This window comes from Rattus rattus, chromosome 18 (genome assembly GCF_011064425.1).
Source record: "Rattus rattus isolate New Zealand chromosome 18, Rrattus_CSIRO_v1, whole genome shotgun sequence".
Taxonomy (NCBI): domain Eukaryota; kingdom Metazoa; phylum Chordata; class Mammalia; order Rodentia; family Muridae; genus Rattus; species Rattus rattus.
Window position 1 is genome coordinate 41,865,111 of NC_046171.1, and position 18,030 is coordinate 41,883,140.

General features: G+C 51.3%; 1 protein-coding gene and 1 long non-coding RNA gene across 3 annotated transcripts in view; both read right to left on the bottom strand.

Moving 5' to 3' along the window:
* Positions 1 to 236: 236 nt before the first annotated feature.
* LOC116887170 lies at positions 237 to 1,736 on the bottom strand. Its single transcript, XR_004386202.1, has 2 exons — positions 537 to 1,736; positions 237 to 494 (listed from the first exon to the last, which is right to left on the bottom strand). It is a non-coding gene; the product is annotated as an uncharacterized LOC116887170 (long non-coding RNA).
* Positions 1,737 to 4,172: 2,436 nt separating this feature from the next.
* Positions 4,173 to 18,030, bottom strand: part of Foxo3 (forkhead box O3) — an 89,637-nt gene continuing 75,779 nt past the window's right edge. For both annotated transcript variants that reach the window (XM_032888496.1, XM_032888498.1), the window contains exons 3-4: positions 16,125 to 17,560; positions 4,173 to 4,785 (exon numbers count right to left, since the gene is read on the bottom strand). In XM_032888496.1, coding sequence (XP_032744387.1) covers positions 16,160 to 17,560 — 1,401 coding nt within the window. In that variant the 3' untranslated portion in view covers positions 4,173 to 4,785; positions 16,125 to 16,159. The remainder of the gene's footprint in view (positions 4,786 to 16,124; positions 17,561 to 18,030) is intronic.

Sequence of the window (18,030 nt, forward strand, 5' to 3'; positions counted from 1 at the left end):
GGGCTCCGGTGACAGTACATGGTAAGCCCAGCACAAACAACCCCTTAAATGTGTTTTATTAAACTGTCTGCAAGTCTATGGAGGTCAGGAGTGGGCTGGAGAGAAAGTTTACACTTAGTTTAGATTACGGGTCTTTGCCTCTCGCAGGCTGGGAAGGGTTCCCACAGGAGACTGCCACACAGACGGAACCATTTCTTCCCTGGGGAGCAGGACGGCAATGATGACAGACTCTCGGGCACGACAGAGTGTCGTCAAAGCTTTATTTACATGCGGCATCCTCTCTTTTACAAACTAGATTATGGTTTTAAATGGAATACACAGGCAATATCTACAAACGACACGGGAAGGACGCACCTCCAATTCCACTGGGAGGGGCGCATTCCCAAATCAAACTGGTTTTGATCCTTGAGAAGAAAGGCGGCAGGGCTAATTCATGGCAACGTACGGTTAGACAAGGTCCTCGGTACCCAGAATGCAGCATGGTAGTGTTTGCTCTGAAAGGACGAACTGCTTCACAGGTGTTTAAATATGGCCACACGCGCCACATTGAATTCTAGTTCGTGTGGCGTAGAAGCAAGAAATCAAAACAGGCCATTTTTTTTTTTTTTTTACAGATACTGTATACAGAGGTTGTTGTTTTTTTTCATTCATGCAACTTTTTTTCTTTAAAAAAAAAAAAAAGTTAAACATGTGAAGCCCAAACGCACATTTTTCAATATTCACCAATTTTTCTGGTCTCCTTCACGTCTGTTGACATTTCCCACGTACATAATGTGCTAGGACAAGTATACAAGAGAAGGCCGACTGATTGCCAGACAAGGAGATAGTTTTAGAGAAATAAGTGACCAGACACACACTTTTAAAAAAAGGCAGTCACACAAGTTTTCCCGGAGTGTGGCAGAGGCCTCGGAATCATTCATTCGTGAAAGAAGAATGAGTGAAATTCAACAAGAGAAAAACTTCCATCCATCTGATCTGCGTGCTACACACGAGATTTAGTTCAGTACCACTTACTCCTGTCAGTGGCTTGGGCATCCGCTCTAAGGTCCCGTCTGACCGACGTGAACCCACAAGATCTCTCTCTCTCTCTCTCACTTCACGCCCTGATCCTGCTGCTGCTACCACTCCCAGAGCTGACTTCTTTGTATCTCGATACCAGTGATTGCTTTCCTACAAAAGGTCTGCTTTTAATAAAAAAAAACAAAAAACAAAAAACAGAACATTATTCTGCCTAATCGTGATGTTCCCCATATACATGAGGAAAAAGAAAAAAAAAAAATCAGCCCCCATTATCTTTGCTCTGTTCTCAGAGATTAGGTAGCATTTTGTTCCCCTTCGTCCAGGGGACGACGATGGAAGGTTTGTTTTCTCTCTGCCTTACTCCGGAAGTTCTTTCCCAAGGGATGCAAATGCTGCTCGTTCCTTCAGTGGATGGAGCGCTTTAAGAAAAGGCAAAGTTGTCTGTCTGTCCCTATGAACTTTAACCTGTGTATGGGTTTAGAAGTTGGCCGAAGTCACACCTGAGATGGGGTGTACCCTCTCCTCGGGCTGATGCTAATCACCAAGCCCCAATGTCCGCTTTGTGCTACACCCGGTGCACGCTCCTCCATCGGCAGGAGATGTAGGAAAACAGTTCTATGTGCTTCAGCTGTCACTATGTTGCAGAGGATACAATGGCGAACACACCTCTATTGCAGTCACAGTTAGCCGGAATGCTGAACCCAGTCAGTTCTAGCGCTGGCCTATCTTTGGTACAAAGTATCAATTTCTAGAGCCTGATGAGAACCATGGAGCCCAAGGCAATCCAGTCTTCCACACAGCCTCCTGCCTTCTGTGTTCCTGTCACAGGTGTGCAGGGCTCCCCAGAAGGCTCGAACATCTTCCTTCTCACCAGGATTCCATGGGCTGGTCCTAAGCCTAGAAGGGCCACAAGGTCATCTGCTCAGATGTCTCAAGAGAGTGCTTCGTTGTTAGGGACTTAGTGAGAATGCTACTTGGTGGCCAGTGACCAGTCTACCCTGAAAGCAGGGTTCCAACAGAAGGTACAGAGGGCCCAGACCTCTGTCAAGTCTGACATTGAATCGGGCTTGGCTTCTCTGGGTGGGGAATCTGAGGGTGGGTGTGCAAATACCCTGGCAGGCATCACTATTCGTATTTTACCCCAGACTGTCCAAGGCCTGCCAGGCCTTAGCTCTCCACACGTTCTGTGTGTGGACTCCATTATTTTTTAAAAGTAAAGTAAATCAAAACATCTGCCTCTGCTTTCCTAATCCGCTGAGGCTACTCTGTCCTCACCTGTTCTTGCTTCAGTTTCTAATCTATTTCTAGGACATTCTGAGAGATTTGGTGCCTGAAACCCAACAAACGCTGGGAAGGAAAATAAATGAGCTGTTACATCTGGAAGGGAATCTGAGTTTTCAAACGAGAGTACACTGGAGGGTTACCCTTTCCACTCCCGATGCCTGTAAACTGCACGGCCAAGACGCTATCTGGTGACCTGGTCTGCGTCTCTCTCTAAACTCAGCTAAACTCAGCATGCTCTGGGCCCTCATGCTGGAAGCACGTGTGGTTCTCCCTTGTACCTGAGCTTTCTCCGTTCCTTCAGCTGCCACCGATAATGTCCCACTGAGGAAGCAGCACTCTGGGAAGCCAGAGAGCCGGCCCTCTGCCTAAATGACACAGGTTTCTTGGACACTGACTACTGAAGAATCGGGGCATGGCTAGCGTCATCAAGGAGTGGATAAGGAAGTATGGGGCTCACTGACCAGCAGGTCACATGACTACACATCTTCAAAACTGGACTTTAAAACTGAAGATTCTAAACAGGTAGCAGTTTGGAAAAGGCAATGTGCTAGCTACCAGGACCACCACTGCACGACGACGACGTATAGATTCCATGAAAGGCAGAGTGAAAAATCAACAGGGCCATCGCTCAAACACGAGGATCCAAGCGAGGCAGGAGAGGCATGTGACAATACCAAATGGAACTCTCATTATGCTAGGAGCTGTGATGGCCGTCGCTACCACCCCCAGAGTGCCCATGAAGCAAAGGTGCACAAGGAGGGCAGGGAGGGGATTTGGTGGCACCCCTGGGTTGGTGTCCATGGCCACGGTGCAAGCAATGGCAGGAACTTGAGCAGGGAAGCCTGCACTGGAACACTAGCCCACATTCCTAACGCCATGCACAAAGTCCCATTTTCGTACTGTACATGATAAAATATATTTTATACACTTATATACCTAGTGCTTTTTTATGCAAATCAGAAAGTCTTCATATATCACTTTGGAGAAGTGTGTATGCCGTGCTAATCGGAGCATCGTCATAGCAGTTTTGCATGTACCAAAGGAGTTCCCAGCTACGCTGTCCATCAAAGGGAGTAACAGATGCACAGATGCACTCACACTCTGCAGGTTAAACAGAAAGCACCTATACAGCACCATAACTTTTTGGAAACAACAACAACAACAACAAAAACAAGATCCACAGAAGCAGGAAAAGTTTTTAAAAAAAGTTTAAATTGCCTTATCTTGTATTCCCATGAATCACTTGAACAATTACAAACTAAGCGCATATATATACATATATATGTGTGTGTGTATGTATATATATATATATGTATATATCACCTTTATGCTATTGCTTGTCACTCATACACTTCTAGGAAGATCGGCGTACACACAGCAAGGTTGAAAAGAATCAAAAGATATGCATGTTCCAAAAACAGTGACGCTGGACCTGCTAGTGCAGACGTGGCTTGTTGACCTCGCGCGCTGCTCACTGCATGGTTAACGGCTCACCTGTAACTCCATGTCTTCTACGAAGCAAAACAAGCACACGTTTCTTTTCTCTTTTCCCCTTAAAACTAAACCCACCGGTGGCATTTGGCAACGAGCAGAGGCTGAGCTGAGGCGTTCCTGAAGAGGCCCTAGTTCCTAAGAGCGGAGCAACACTGCCTACGGCTGAGCAGGACTGGAGATCGCGAGCCCCCGCAGTGCATGATGGGAGATCGCGAGCCCCCGCTGAGCATGGCGGGAGACCGCGAGTCCCGCTGAGTAGGCAGCTGCAGAGTGGGCACCAGGGTCCCCGTCTGCAGACAAGAAGTGCAAACAACTGGGTCGGATGCCTGGCTCCACTTGCTTCGCCTACGCAGAATTCAGTCCCGGATGGGCACGCAGGACAAACAGTTGTGCCATTGTTCAGTTTTTAGAAAAGGATAATTTTCTACCAAACAAGAGAAGAAAGGAAGTCCCCCTTTAGTCTATGTAATGTGTTAGGTTTGCGGAGTTCCACAGGCTCAAAAGCTCAGACTGGGAACTGACACAACACCTTCCTTCTGCTTTTTACGTGTGCTAGGGAAAGGACAGTCAACGTTTTCAACAGAAAAATACTGCAGGTTACTGTGTGTAAAAAAACTCAAGAGGGTCAAAGGAAACAAACACAAAATGACACTTAAAATATCCCCTAAACCATCACGACCGTGAAACAGTACGGAATCGCCGCGGCCGCCGGGGCTCCCGGTGTGCTCTGGAGTAGGGATGCTGATGGGTGCTGTCCACGATGGCAGGTCACTTGCAGATGAGTTAGATTTGCATACGTTATAGAGTTCTGCTCCACGGGAAAGGGCTTCACCCAGGGCCAGGGCTGCTAACAGTCTCTGCTGGGTTAGGAAGATGGCGTGGGAGTCACAAAGGTGTCAAGCTGTAAACGGGGATCACTGTCCACTGGCTGGGAGCAGATTTGGCAAAGGGTTTTTTTCTCTGTAGGTCTTCGGTCAGTTTGAGGGTCTGAGGGAGAAAAGAAATCCAGAGTTATCGGGGGCATTCAGGAAGCGACAGGGAGGAAGCTAGGGGTGGGTCCGACCGCCGCCTGCTTGTCTGACCTCAGAGCCCAGGTCTGTGCACTAACGCTATACTGCTAAGTATTTCGGGTTGGAAACCTAAGGATAACTGAGAACTGCTTACCTTGGCCCTTCTTATAGCATCCTAACGTGAAAGGGCCAAAGGGAGTGCGATCTTGCACTTTGGGTGGTAACAAGAAAGGCACGCTAGGGGTGTTTTGGGTGGGTTTTTGTTAAGTTAGGGTCAGCCAAGCACGGATTGGGGTGTAGTCTAGGTTTCGGAACCTGGCGTGCTTAAGATACGCGAGCTGGTCACTCGGCGTAGAAAGTGGTACTTCTGTGTTCCCCCCTCAGTCCAGGGGTGAACTGACCTTGCTGAATAGCTAAGGCTTAGTGAGACTCCATGGGGAATCTTGGCTTTTTCGCCATGGAAGAATCAGGCAAGCTATCTTAGGAATTAGATGTTTATGTTAAAAAAAAATTGGGATTGAAAAACATCGACCGTACACCGCACATTTCTCACAGAAGGTCTTGTTAATTACATCATTCCGTCTCCGCAGTCGTCACGGAGGTCTTCCCAGAGCACCTGAATCCAGGGAAGCTCAGACAAGTCACGAGAACTAACACTAAAGAGTACATCCAGATAGCTTAGCAGTAAGAGCACTGGTTGCCCCTCAGGAGGACCAGGGCTCACGTCCCGGCACCCATGCAGCAGCTCACTACTGTCTGTAGCTCCCATTCCAGGGGATCTGATGCCCTCTTCTGACCCCTATAGGCACCACCCGTGTGGTCCACTTACATACACACATGCGACGCTACTCATACATAAAGTAAAAATAAAGGAAAAAGTGTACCCAAGAGATGAAGCTAAAGGACGTAAAATCTGTTGTCTGTGGTGACCCTGCTGGCTGTCCTGGTCACCTTCCCAGGGGACATGGGTCCGAGTAACAGAAAACTGTACGCTCTGACAGCACAGGATGGTACATCCACCAGCTCCTCTTGGACCCTAAGACTCCTGTGACCTCGCAGGACTGTGTATTCTGTCTTATTCACTCTGGTGACAGCTCCTGTGACCTTGCAGGACTGAGTATCCTGTCTTATTCACTCTGGTGACAGCACCTGTGACCTCGCAGGACTGAGTATCCTGTCTTATCTACTCTGGTGACAGCACTAGAGAACAGAGGGAAGGTTTTTGTTTTGGTTTTTTATTGGAGGGAAAAACTACCAATCAGGAGAAGAAGGCCTGTCTTTCTGTAGCCCTCTGGTTTGGCTGAGGATTTTTCCTGAGGGGAGTATTCTGTTTTGTAAAGCCGCCAGACAATCTTATTTTGGCCTATAACTTTGGGGTTAAAAAGCTAAGAAACAAACCAACCAACCCAGACCCCAGTATCTCTGAGGAGCTTGGCCTGGTAAAGACAACGCTACTCTATACGGAGAGTATCTATATAGTATATACAGGCTTCTCTGTGGGTCTCTGACAAACATTGGCCTCACAGATGAAGTTCTTTCAAAGGGATTAGGTTTTCCCTCACAATAAGAGCTAACAAACCACAGTCTAACATCACTATGCCATTAATCATCAGGGGACTAAGTTCCCCAAGTCCCAGTCCTGACTTTCTGTGGGTGCCTAGGGAGAACTGGTAAGATATTACCTAATTCAGACCCCTCCCTGATTCCCTTTGGTGCCAATTATTCTGCTGTGAAACCGGTGCATGATGGGAAGATGACACACTTCATTCCCCAGGAACAGAGGCTGACTATGGTCCACTTTGATCCTGGGGCTGGTACAGACTGGGAGGGAAGCATCCAGGGTGTAGTGAGGTACCCAACATGTCATCACCTAGTTAGGACCGGCCATGGCCTTGAAATTGGGACAGAAGCCCCGCCATAGTAGTCCAAAACCACGCCAGCAACAATCCCCAGGCTGCCACACCCCCATTCCCTCAGCAAAGCCCGATCATCTTCTGGGAATGTCATCATTAAAGAGAAGAGGCACTAATCATCGATCTTCCCCTCCTGTAGAATGGGGCGGGGCTGCCTGTGACACTATGTGCTGGAGTTCCCCTGGGGTCTCAGGCAAGGGCCCCCAGGGAGGCCTGTGCTGGAAGCTGCTCGGTGCCTGTGGGCTGAGCCAGCAGGGCCAGGTAGAGCTCATGGAGAGGGGACATTTCACAGAAACCCTCGGGGAGGCCACTGCTGTGTTTAGTTTTTCCTTTCTATGATAGAGAGAGAAGGGTGTAAGGGAAGCAGACGGACTAAAGAGAAACACAACGGTCCTGGAAAGGCAGGCAGGTGCAGGGAGGACTCGGGTGGCGAACAAAGGAAGGGGGTCCCTTTGATGCCTTAGCAGCATCTGCAGCTCCCTGTGGGCACCTACCTGTCTATCACACAAGAACTGGGAAAGCAGGGGAGCAAAGGGACAGAAGCAGCCACTGCCTGGGGGCTCAGTGGTGCTCACGGGTTCTACGGGCGTTCACGTTGACTTAGCTGCGAGGCTTCTGTATGCTCCCATAGCTTACAGAAACAACAGCGACTACAACCCCCCCCACCCCGCCCCCACAGCCAGACTCTGGAATGGAGAAGAAGCCGACAGCTGCAGTCACTGAGCAACACAGCAATTAACCAGACGCTGTCCTGCTTCACTGGCGACCTCCACAGTGAGGAAGGAGAGGCCTCCTCTCGCCCAGACAAGTTTTAAAAATTCCTCGCTGAATCCAGGGAGGTGAAGTGGGAGACCGCGGGAGTCAGGAGGGACGCTCTAAAAATATCGGTGGATGCTGTCATCTGCTGAGGGGTAGGTAGTCGGTCCCTCGGTGACCCCGGGCATCTCCGGGGTAGGCAGCCTTCTGCCCGCTTATCACCACCAAGTCACATGATGTTCTAAGAAAGGGAGAGGCCTCCAAAATGACACCAAACAGAACAACCCAATCGACTTGAATTGGACTCGGGAGCAGAAACAGCTCCCACTGCTGTCCGCCCACAACCTAACTTCACCGTGCAAAGCGAGAGCTTGTCAGCAGGGTTTTTATCTTCTTGGCGGAGAAGAAGTAAGGGCCCCGATAACTAATATGATATGAACTCTTCCGTCCACAGATCCACGAGGCTTAGTTAACAACTATCTCTTGCCTGGAATTTTAATTGTCTGCCTGAAATGCAGGCTTAAAGTGAGAGGCTGTGATCTTTATGCTTTGAAACAGATAATTTCAGAATCGCCTGGAACTCCAAGGTCAGGCTGAGGGCCAAGCAAGGAACATTCAGGATGGGCAGGGCGGAGATCCTCGGATGGACGGGGAAGCCTCTCACAGAGTTCAGAGAGCAGCTGTGGGCTGCACACTTAATGTTTTTTTTTTGCTGGGGCACAGTGGCAGCCACATCTAATTTTTTTTTTTTCTTTTAAGATAGGTTGTTCTCAAGTAGCCCAGGCTAGCCTTGAACTTTTTATCCTCCGGGTCCCAACTCACAATCTGTTGCCATACCCTATACACCTTATTCGGAACATTCCTGTGGAGTTCAACTCCAAAGGCAAACAGAAGGCACCACGGGAAAAGCCATGGGAAACCTGGAAGCAGGTAGTGTTGGGGCTTTGCTTATGCGCAGCCCATCTTGGACCTATGGCCGGCCATACAATGAGAAGGGACTTAGGAGGGACCATCTGTATAAAACTCCATCTCGGCAAAAGCTGCCAAGGAGCCTCCCCGGGCAGCAAGGACTCTGAGGGACAGGCAGGCAGGCAAGGAGGCTCTAACTGCAGGGGAGGGCAGCTTTCTATTTGGTGACAGAGCTCTCCAGAAGGAAACCTGGACCTTGTGGAAACAACCGATCTGGAGGAGTGGGTGTGCTCTAAGAGAGGTTTGTGCTGACTGCTGGCTGATTATTAAGAGTCTGGACCCCCAAATTAGATTCTCCCCAGGAATCCTCAGGAGGGGAAATGCCCGAAGCCCTTGAGGTCAGTCAGGGGAGGAAGTTATCGCCACGAGAACCTTGCAGGGGAGACTTGGCAATGAGACAATCCTGGGTAGGGTCCGACCCTGGCTGGGCTGCTGAGCAAAGCACCTTGTACTGTACCTTCCACTTGAACCCTAGCTCCACTGTCAGCAGCCCCAAAGGAAAACCTGGGGAAGTCTCTGGATCCTTGGCCCCTCTTCCCAACACGGCCTCGATGAATAAACCGCCCCTTTCTGCTCTTTTCTACTTGTCTGTCTCCGTTAGTTGGTTTACTGAGGACAGGTGGGCGAACCAGGTGAGGAAACAGGATGAGTAACCGGTGGGCACTGTTAACCAGGGGAAAGGCAGGGACCTGCACACACGGAAGACACACTTAAAGACCAAAGGCCCAGCTTCCGGAAAGCACGTGAGACGTGTGACACACTGGGCTGCACTGTGACCTGCTGTACCCCCTCAGCACTCTGAAGCCTTTCAGGTGTCAGGGAAGGTGTCCAAGGCCTGGCTGAGGAGGCCAGAGACGGCAGGCAGCCGAGAGGCTCTGGTTCCCAGGACACTTTGACGCCTAGACTTGTCTGCCTGTCCCGTTGGCCAGCCTTTGTGCTGAGCTGACGAAAACGAGAGAAGCAGCAACCTTCGAACTTCACAGCTGAGGACAGAGAGCTGTGGTGGGAATCAGAGGTGGCGAAAGCGAGCAGGGGGCAGCCTGACTTTGCCTTGAGGAATGGCAAGGACCTCTCCGTGCAGACAGGACAGCAGAGCTGTGGACTGCGTGTGCTTTTGATGCTTCGATGCTTCTGACTCATAGAGTAATATGCAACGTTTGGGATTATCGTCTTTTAAACAACTACTTTTGCCAAGTGTGGGGACACAGGCCTTTATTCCCAGTAGTAGGGAACAGTAGATAGAAGGCAGATCATGTGAGTTCAAGGCTAGCCTGGTCTACGTTGCAAGTTTCAGGCTACCCTACATAGTGAGATCCTGTCTCAAAAACAAACACTACCAACAAAACCCAAACCAAACAAACAAAAAGAACCACTTTTTGAGGGGATGTGGGAGTGGTAAGAGTTAATCACCCTTAACTATTATACCCAAAAGTTTAACTGGCAAAGCCCTGTGGGATCTTCCACTCTGCTGGGCATAAACCTCACACTCACCTGGGGGTGACCTCAGGGACGCTTCGCCCAGCCTGCCCTGCCGTCCAGGTGAATCGCCCTCCACACAGCCTTCACTCTGCCCCTCCCCCCCAGATGTTCAGCTCCCTGCTGTGCCCTGCATCTGACAGGTAAGCACTGAGTGCCCAGAGTGCCTGCCCACACTCTGAGCTCCCAACGCTGAATTCCTTGAAAGCGGGACAGTCTTCGCAATGATGCAAGTACCAGAACACGGGCTATTTTAGGAGCATCTTAGACACAGGATCTGTTCTCAAGCACCATAAACTCTGTGAGCACAAGTGTTTCCAAGTAGCCTGGAGAGCTTAACGTAAAACAACAAAACAAAACGAAAAGGTCCACACTGGACCTCGGCTAAGAGAACGAGCCATCCTCTTGGAGTGGCCTTACTTCCTCCTGGCCGTTCCAACCCCAGTGCCTTCCTGAGGCTGCTGGTCCTAGGACCTCATCACACTTCACACAGGAGTGAGGCTTACTGACGCCCAGCAGAACCTATTGTTTATGGAATGGAGTCGCAGATTCATAACGCTTCCCGGGGAGGAGGATTTTCAGGTTAGTTTCCAAATCTCCTGTTTCTTTTAAGGTGAAACCTATTAACATCCAATAGCTTCTCACCGATATAATTAGTCTACCTTTGTTTCTGTCTACCTCACCGTGTAAAGCCCCCAAATTCCTACATTAAAGCCTTGCTTCTCCGCCTTAAGCTGAGCCACAAGGAAGAGATCCACCACTTACAGAAGAGAACAGGGGCCTTGAAGAAATGTTTACAGACCTAAGCCAGGACCTCAACAGTCCTGTTTACCTCCCCCGGGTGTGGCCCCGGGGTGAGCTGGGGTGAATTATGACAGCATGCAGGCTGAGATGCTCTCCACCTTCTGAAGGTGGGTGCAGTGTAGACACCACCCCACCTGAGGGCCGGTTCCCAGGCATGGAAGCCGGCTCACCAGAGTCCTCTTTTCCTATTTCAGATACGTGTGGGTCTCGGGAGACTAATTTTCCAACAAAACAAAAATAAGGTTCTCCAGATTCCAGAGTTCAAACTGCACACCCACCTCTAAGGTAGGACCAAGACTCAAAGGTGACAGGCAGTGGCCAAAAACCAACCAGGAGGGAAACCAGAGTGAGCAGGAAGGAGGGACTTGATGCTGCGTCTGTGGGAGACAACGTGTCTGTCTCCTCAGGCTGGGAGCCTTGCTGACTTCAGCAGGGAGGCCAGTTCTGCCTTCGAGTGAACCCCATCTCCATGTCCACCTGCACTGCACAGGCAGCCTGAAGGGAACCTGGCTGGCTGTGACGGGGTGGGCTCCGGCTGAGGCACTCGGTGTCAGCTAGCATTCCAGTTCCACCGCCTATCCGGTCCATCAGCGTGTTTTTTGACTATTTCTGACTGCTGGTCTGTGCGGCTTTCTGATCACTTCCAAGCATACGGAGGATCGATACAGTGAGCCACTGGGCCACGTGTAGAACCTAAGTCTAAGAGAGGCTCTGGCTGGGGTCTCCTTGGCTGTTAACTTCCCTAGGAACCAAATCAAACGCTCCACAGAGATACATATTTAGCTGGGGAAAAGAAAGATAGAAAATGTATGTCCTGGACTGCTTTCACTAGTGAAAGAATGGGACGGGGAGGAGGGGAGGGAGGAGGGAGGAGGGAGGAGAGAGGAGGAGGGAGGAGGGGAGAGGGAGGAACGAGGAGGGGGGAGGAGGGGGAGGGAGGAGGGAAGGAGGGGGGGGGGGGGAGGGGGGGGGGGGGGGGGGGGGGGGGGGGGGGGGGGGGGGGAGGGGAGGAGGGGGGGAAAGGGGGAGGAGGGGAGGCGGGGGAGGAGGAGGAAGAGGGGAGGGGAGGAGGGGGAGGGGAGGAGGGAGGGAAGGAGGAGGGGAAGGGGGCCACGGTAGCACAGAGACCTTCAATCAAACGGAGACTGACAATTAGAGCCTGCTCTCTACAAACACTGGAATTACCCGGAGACACGATGACCAAAAGACTCTTGCCTTTCAACAAACGAACACCATGGGCTTAAGAGGCCACTAAACAAATAAAGACCTGGGGTCAGAGTAACGGCCACATCTCTCACTGGGAGGGAACAAACACAAGCAGACCAGACCCTTGCAGCCCAGCTCCTCAGTCCTCAGAGCTGTGCTCCGGGTCTTGGCCCACTGCATAGCACTAGGGCAACCTCTCAAAGACAGCCTCACCTCTCAGATGTTCACCCGCTGAGAGTTGCCAAAGCCGGGCACGGTTAACTGGCTTTCCTGTTTTCGTGTTATGTCCAACAAGTAACCACCGGCTCTTAGAGGCCAGAGCCCCTGTGAGTATCTGCCCACCTGAACATTTCTTCTGCTTCCGTAGGAGCCCCAGGAGGCTGGGGGTACACTTGTATCTCTCAGTGGTCTGGGGTGCCTGTCAGGATGGTGAGGGTGGGAGATCCAGGGTTCTTTCCTACAAGCAGTGGGACAGCTCAGGAAAGTGCTGGCTTCCCAACAAAGGAAGGCAAGGCTTCTCCCACAGCGAAGACCAACAAGGTGGGGCCTCGGGCACTCCTTCAGAGAGGCTAAAGGAACACTTTGGTAAGCCCCCAAACCTCACCAGTCCATCTGTGGCAGGATTTCTCTTTGAAAGTGGAAAATACCAGCCTCTCTAATGTGTGTCCCCAAAATGGCACACAGGACTCTGAGGGCAGAGCCCAGAAGGCAAAAAGTTTACTGAACGGGCATGGAAAGAAACCTTAGCTAGCTCTGGTTGTCAAGGAAAGGAGCTGCCCTGGGCAAACAGTGTAAGGCTGACTCAGTGCTTCCTACGGGCTGCATGAAATTACGGGATCAAGTGAGAAAACACCTGGGTCCACACGATGGCTCTCACAAAAGCTGGCTCTGCTCCAGAGAGAAACGCTTGCCACACGGTATAAGTGAGCCTTGGTGAGACCCAGAGGCAAACGGCATGACGCCGTACGTACCACAGGGCCATGAAAACGGCAGCTGTCTGGGGAGGTCAGTCTTTTCCGCCATACCAAGGACCCCAGGATACTCTGAGTGAGTAGCAGAGGTGTTTTAATCTGCAGGTCCCCTCGGAGCGGAGCCCAGGGACAGTGTGCCGAAGTGGGTGCTCATCTCAGAAACTGGTCCTGAAGACGAACATGAACTAAAGGAGAGGTCTTGCTGGATTTTAAACAAGAAGCAGGATCTGACCTTTGACCTTTGGAGCTCCTGAAGTAGTAGGACCTTTATTTTTATGCGCATAGTAAAAAGTTAAGTGGAAAATATGCAACAACGAGGTTGTTGGCAGGGATGACCAAGAAACTCCAGCGTGCTAAGGCAGTCAGTCACCCGGCGCGGGTGGCCGTCTTCACCAGAGGGTAAAAGGTCACTCCACCACTGTGCCTCCTTCCCATCCAGGCCATGCATCCCTGCAGGGACAGACCCAGTTTGATTCACCTCTCTCTCCATACTCAAACTTCATTCATCGAGCTCTGGCTGCTCTTGATCCTCTGTGAGATTGGCTACACTGCAGGGCTGAGAAACAGCTCACAGTGTGCTAATACCCAGCAGGTATCAGGAGAGCCCACAGTCCCCCAGAGAGCCGCGGACTCCCTCAGAAACACCCGAGGGTCGAGGTTTCCTAGAACTCTGGAGCAGTGGTTTCCTCAAAAAAATAAAAAATAAAACAATAAAAATGAAAAGGTTTGATGCAAGATACTGAAGAAACTTAGGAAATCTTGGCTAGGTAGCAATTTACCCTTTACTGTCAACACTAAAAGATGGGGAAGTCAGGTGGGGTGGTGGGGCAGTGGGCGTGGCACCTGCCTTTAGGGAGGCAGAGGCAGGGGTCTCTGAGTTCAAGGTGACACTACATACTCCTGCAAGGCAAACTCCTTAAGTTGGTGTACTGCACCCAAAGGCGGACAGCAGGGTTCTTCCTCCACACAGCACACTACAGGTCTGTGTTTACCCTGTGTTACATTCCCTAAAATGAAGTAACTGATATCAAGAAAAACAGACTACCTGAATTTTGTTAGAGTTATTATCGCCCAACATAAACATTAAAGGCACGGCAGGATCACGACATCAAACATTAGTGTAACTCCTATTTCCTAAATTCTATTTCTACACACCTATACCGCCAGCTCTCTAGGGCTCTACCCTCGATGCTCATCTGAGTAGGCCCATTTTACAGACTAGTCAGGTTTCAGGTTGAAACCATGCATAGTCCGCACATTTAAAAACGCCCCGATTCTGCTTTCTGTTGACAGAGAATAACTTAATGTCCTTAGCGGTTTATTACTAACGTAGCTAACGGCAGAAGCGGGAGACTCATCTCTCCCATCTCACTAATAAAACTAAAGGCCACCATATATTTAAATCTTCCCTTGGGCTGGAGAGATGGCTCAGTGGTTAAGAGCACTGGCTGTTCTTCCAGAGGTCCTGAGTTCAATTCCCAGCAACCACATGGTGGCTCACAACCATCTGTGATGGGATCTGATGCCCTCTTTAGGTGTGTCTGAAGACAGCTACAGTGAATTCATCATATACTTAAATAAAATAAATCTCCCCTAATTGATTCATACAATTTTCATAAACACACACACGCACGCACACACAGCATGCTATCTTCAACAAGAAGGAACATCCAACTGAAACAAAAGCTGATATTACACTTTCTCCTAAAGTTTAGTGAAGGGCAAGTGTTCTCTACTTACAATGACAGCCAAATTAAACTTTCTTGTGTCAGAAACCACAACCACAGTCTTCCTCACTGGAGACGAACCTGAGTATCTACCTACATTTCTAAAGTGAGCTCCCCATAGAAGATCCTTTTGATGCCCGCACCAGGAACGAGGGGTAAGAAGGCTAGGTGGGGTTTGGGGCTTTGACCGGGTGGGGTTCAGGGTTTTGAGGTCCTTTTCTCTTTTGGGTCATTTGAGGGAGGAGGTACGTAGCTTGCTGAGATTAAAATTAAAAACAGAAGAAGCCAGGAGCTGAGGGTGCAGGGCCTTTAACCCTGGGCATGTGGGGCGCACACTGAAACAAACCCGTTGGCAGGAATAGACTGCCCTTCCCAGCCCAGGAGAAGGGTTGCAGGGGAAGAGCCTACTACCCACACGCTGGCTCAGCCCACAGTGTCTTTTTTTTTTTTTTTTTTAACCATTTACAGAAAATACGAATCAAGCCACTTAAGACACGTAGTGCCTGGGGCAAACTGTGTGACCTGGGCAAAGTACTGAACCTTTGTGGTTCCCGGCTTGCTCTCTTGTCGTCAGTGGACTCACTCAACCGCCCTTGGGATGCTGCAACCTGCTGTGGCTTTACAGACCCTCTCACACTCCCTTGTGCGTGTGATTCCTGCAGTAGCTCTCTGGAACTGCAGGATCACTACTCCTGAGAGGCTCAGGAGCTAAACCCATCATGCGGTTGGACCGCAAAGGTGGGACTGGACCTTCAGGGCCTCTGTAGGTAGCCCAGGCCGGCCTCGAGTGCTCTGCCTCCAGGTGCTGGGATTACAGGTGTGTCCCACCTGTCCAAGTCCACTGCTTTTTCTCATGACACGGCAGCACCTGCTGGCTCTATTACAGCAGCATTAAAACACTGTCATTTAAGAAAAACTGCCACGCCCTTCCCACAATCCCTCGTGCTCTTTCTGCAAAGGCTGGCGAGAAGGGCCCCCTGCTATCCATGAGGTGGTGATCTAAGAACCTCATTAACGCTTTCCTAGGGCAAAACATTACTTTCTTAGGGGGTGAAGAACCATCACACAGAAGGTTGAACCAGTGCTAGATGTGAGTCTGTAAGAAACTCCGGGGGCTGGTATGCTTCCCCGTGACCTTTGACCTATGACCCAAGCACCTCCCCTCCTCCCCTTTCCTTCTCTTATCATCCACCCACCCACCCACGGAGAACCTGCGTTACAGCTCTGTGAGGACAGAGGAGATAAAGAGTGAGCTCTTTGAATATTTGGGTGTTCTTTTTATTACTGACAGCTGTGAGCCCTGTCTCACGGGTAAAACTCTGGTGAACTGGCTGTGAGCCCTGACTACTGCGTGGGCCGGGCTGTCAGGACAGGTGGACCGCCCCACTCCCGCCCCCGCTCCGCCCCGCCCCCTCGCCCCGCCCCGCCCCGCCCCCATCCCCCGCCCAGCCCCAACCCCACTCGCGATGCTCTCCCATGGCACTGGGCACTGACCTGCTTTGCCCATTTCCCCTTTCCTCAGTGATCCTTCAGCCTGGCACCCAGCTTTGAGATGAGGCCTGCTTAGCACCAGTGAAGTTCCCCACGTTCAAACCAACAACGTTCTGTGTGGAGATGAGGGAGTCAAAGTTAAAATCCAACCCATCGGCATCCATGAGTTCGCTACGGATGATGGACTCCATGTCACACTCCAAGCTCCCATTGAACATGTCCAGGTCCAAGTCACTGGGGAACCTGTCGTGACCCATGACGGGAAGGTTTGCACTGGCTGAGTACAGGGAGGAGCCTGAGAGAGAGTCCGAGAGGGTTTGCATAGACTGGCTGACAGGAGACTGCTGCTGGTGTTTGGCTGAGCCGAGGCTGCTGGAGTCACTCAAGCCCATGTTGCTGACAGAATTTGACAAGGCACGGCTGCCACCAAGAGCGCCCTGGGTTTGGTGCTGGTGGTGGAGCAAGTTCTGATTGACCAAACTCCCCTGGGTAGGCTGGGCGGCAAAGGACATCATTGGGTCGTTGCGAAGCATCACGTTCCGGCGGGCGTTCTGGGCGGACACAGCGGTGCTAGCCTGAGACATCAAGGGGTCTGACTGGGTCATCATGACGTCGCTGTGGCTGAGCGAGTCCGAAGTGAGCAGGTCTTGGAGTGTCTGGTTGCCGTAGTGCGACACGGAAGAAAAGGTGGCTGGTCTGTTCTCCTGGATGGTCTGCATGGGCGACTGACGCAGGGAGTTGAGTGACGCAGGTCCGAACACGGTACTGTTAAAGGAGCTAGTTGGGGAGCCCAGGCCGGAGCTCTTGGCGGTGTACGGGAAGCTGGAGCTCCGCTGCATAAGCCCGCCCGGAGGCGACGCCTGGGAGGGCGGGAGCGCGATGTTATCTAGCAGGTCATCCATGAGGTTCTCGGCCAGCCCATCGTTCAGATTCATGGTGCCCGCCATGTCAGTCAGCCGCGGCAGCTCCACGGTACACGGCTTGCTTAGGGAAGGCGACAGGCTGGCAGAGCTGCTGTAGAGCATGGGGGAGAGGGGTCCGTCATCGTCCTGGACGTCATCCAGCTCCGTGCTCGCCAGGATGGGTGACAGGCGGCCGCTCACGGTGCTGGCGTTGGAATTGGTGCGCGAGCGGAAGTCGGTCCAGGCGTCCAGCTCGTCGCTGCTGCGGGATGTGGGGCTGCCCGGCCACTTGGAGAGTTGGGAAGGGCTGTCGTCTGCCGACTCTGGGGCAGCCTGCAGGGCCGCCTTCTTCTTGGCTGCCCGGCCTCGGCTCTTGGTGTACTTGTTGCTGTTGTCCATGGAGACGGCCCGCCGCCGGGGCGCCTTCCCACTCTTTCCCCCGTCGGGGTTGATGATCCACCAAGAGCTCTTGCCAGTCCCTTCGTTCTGAACCCGCATGAAACGGCTGTGCAGTGACAGGTTATGGCGGATGGAGTTCTGCGGAGAAAGGGAGAGGGATACGGTGAGCAGGGGAGGTGCAGTCCAAAACAGACGTTAAGACTTCAGTTTCTAAAGAGTTATTTCGAAAAAGCAACCAACCGACCGACCGAAGAAACAAACAAAACATTTCTTATAATTTGGGGGAGGGAAAGGAAGGTACCACACACACACACACACACACACACACACACACACACACACACACACACACACACACACACACACACACACACACACACGGGAATCAGAGGACAACCGGTGGAGATGGTTTTTTTTCCTTCCACCACGTGGCCGGGGACTGAACTCAGGCCATGAGGTTTGGAGGCAAAGGCTTTTATCCACTGAATTTTATAGGCCGACTTTTTTTTTTTTTTTTTAATTTTTAAAACGACAAGCATCTTTTTGACTTGGTACAAGGCACCAAGGTAAATGGAAAACTTCACGGGGCGGCGCACTATCCGTCCTAT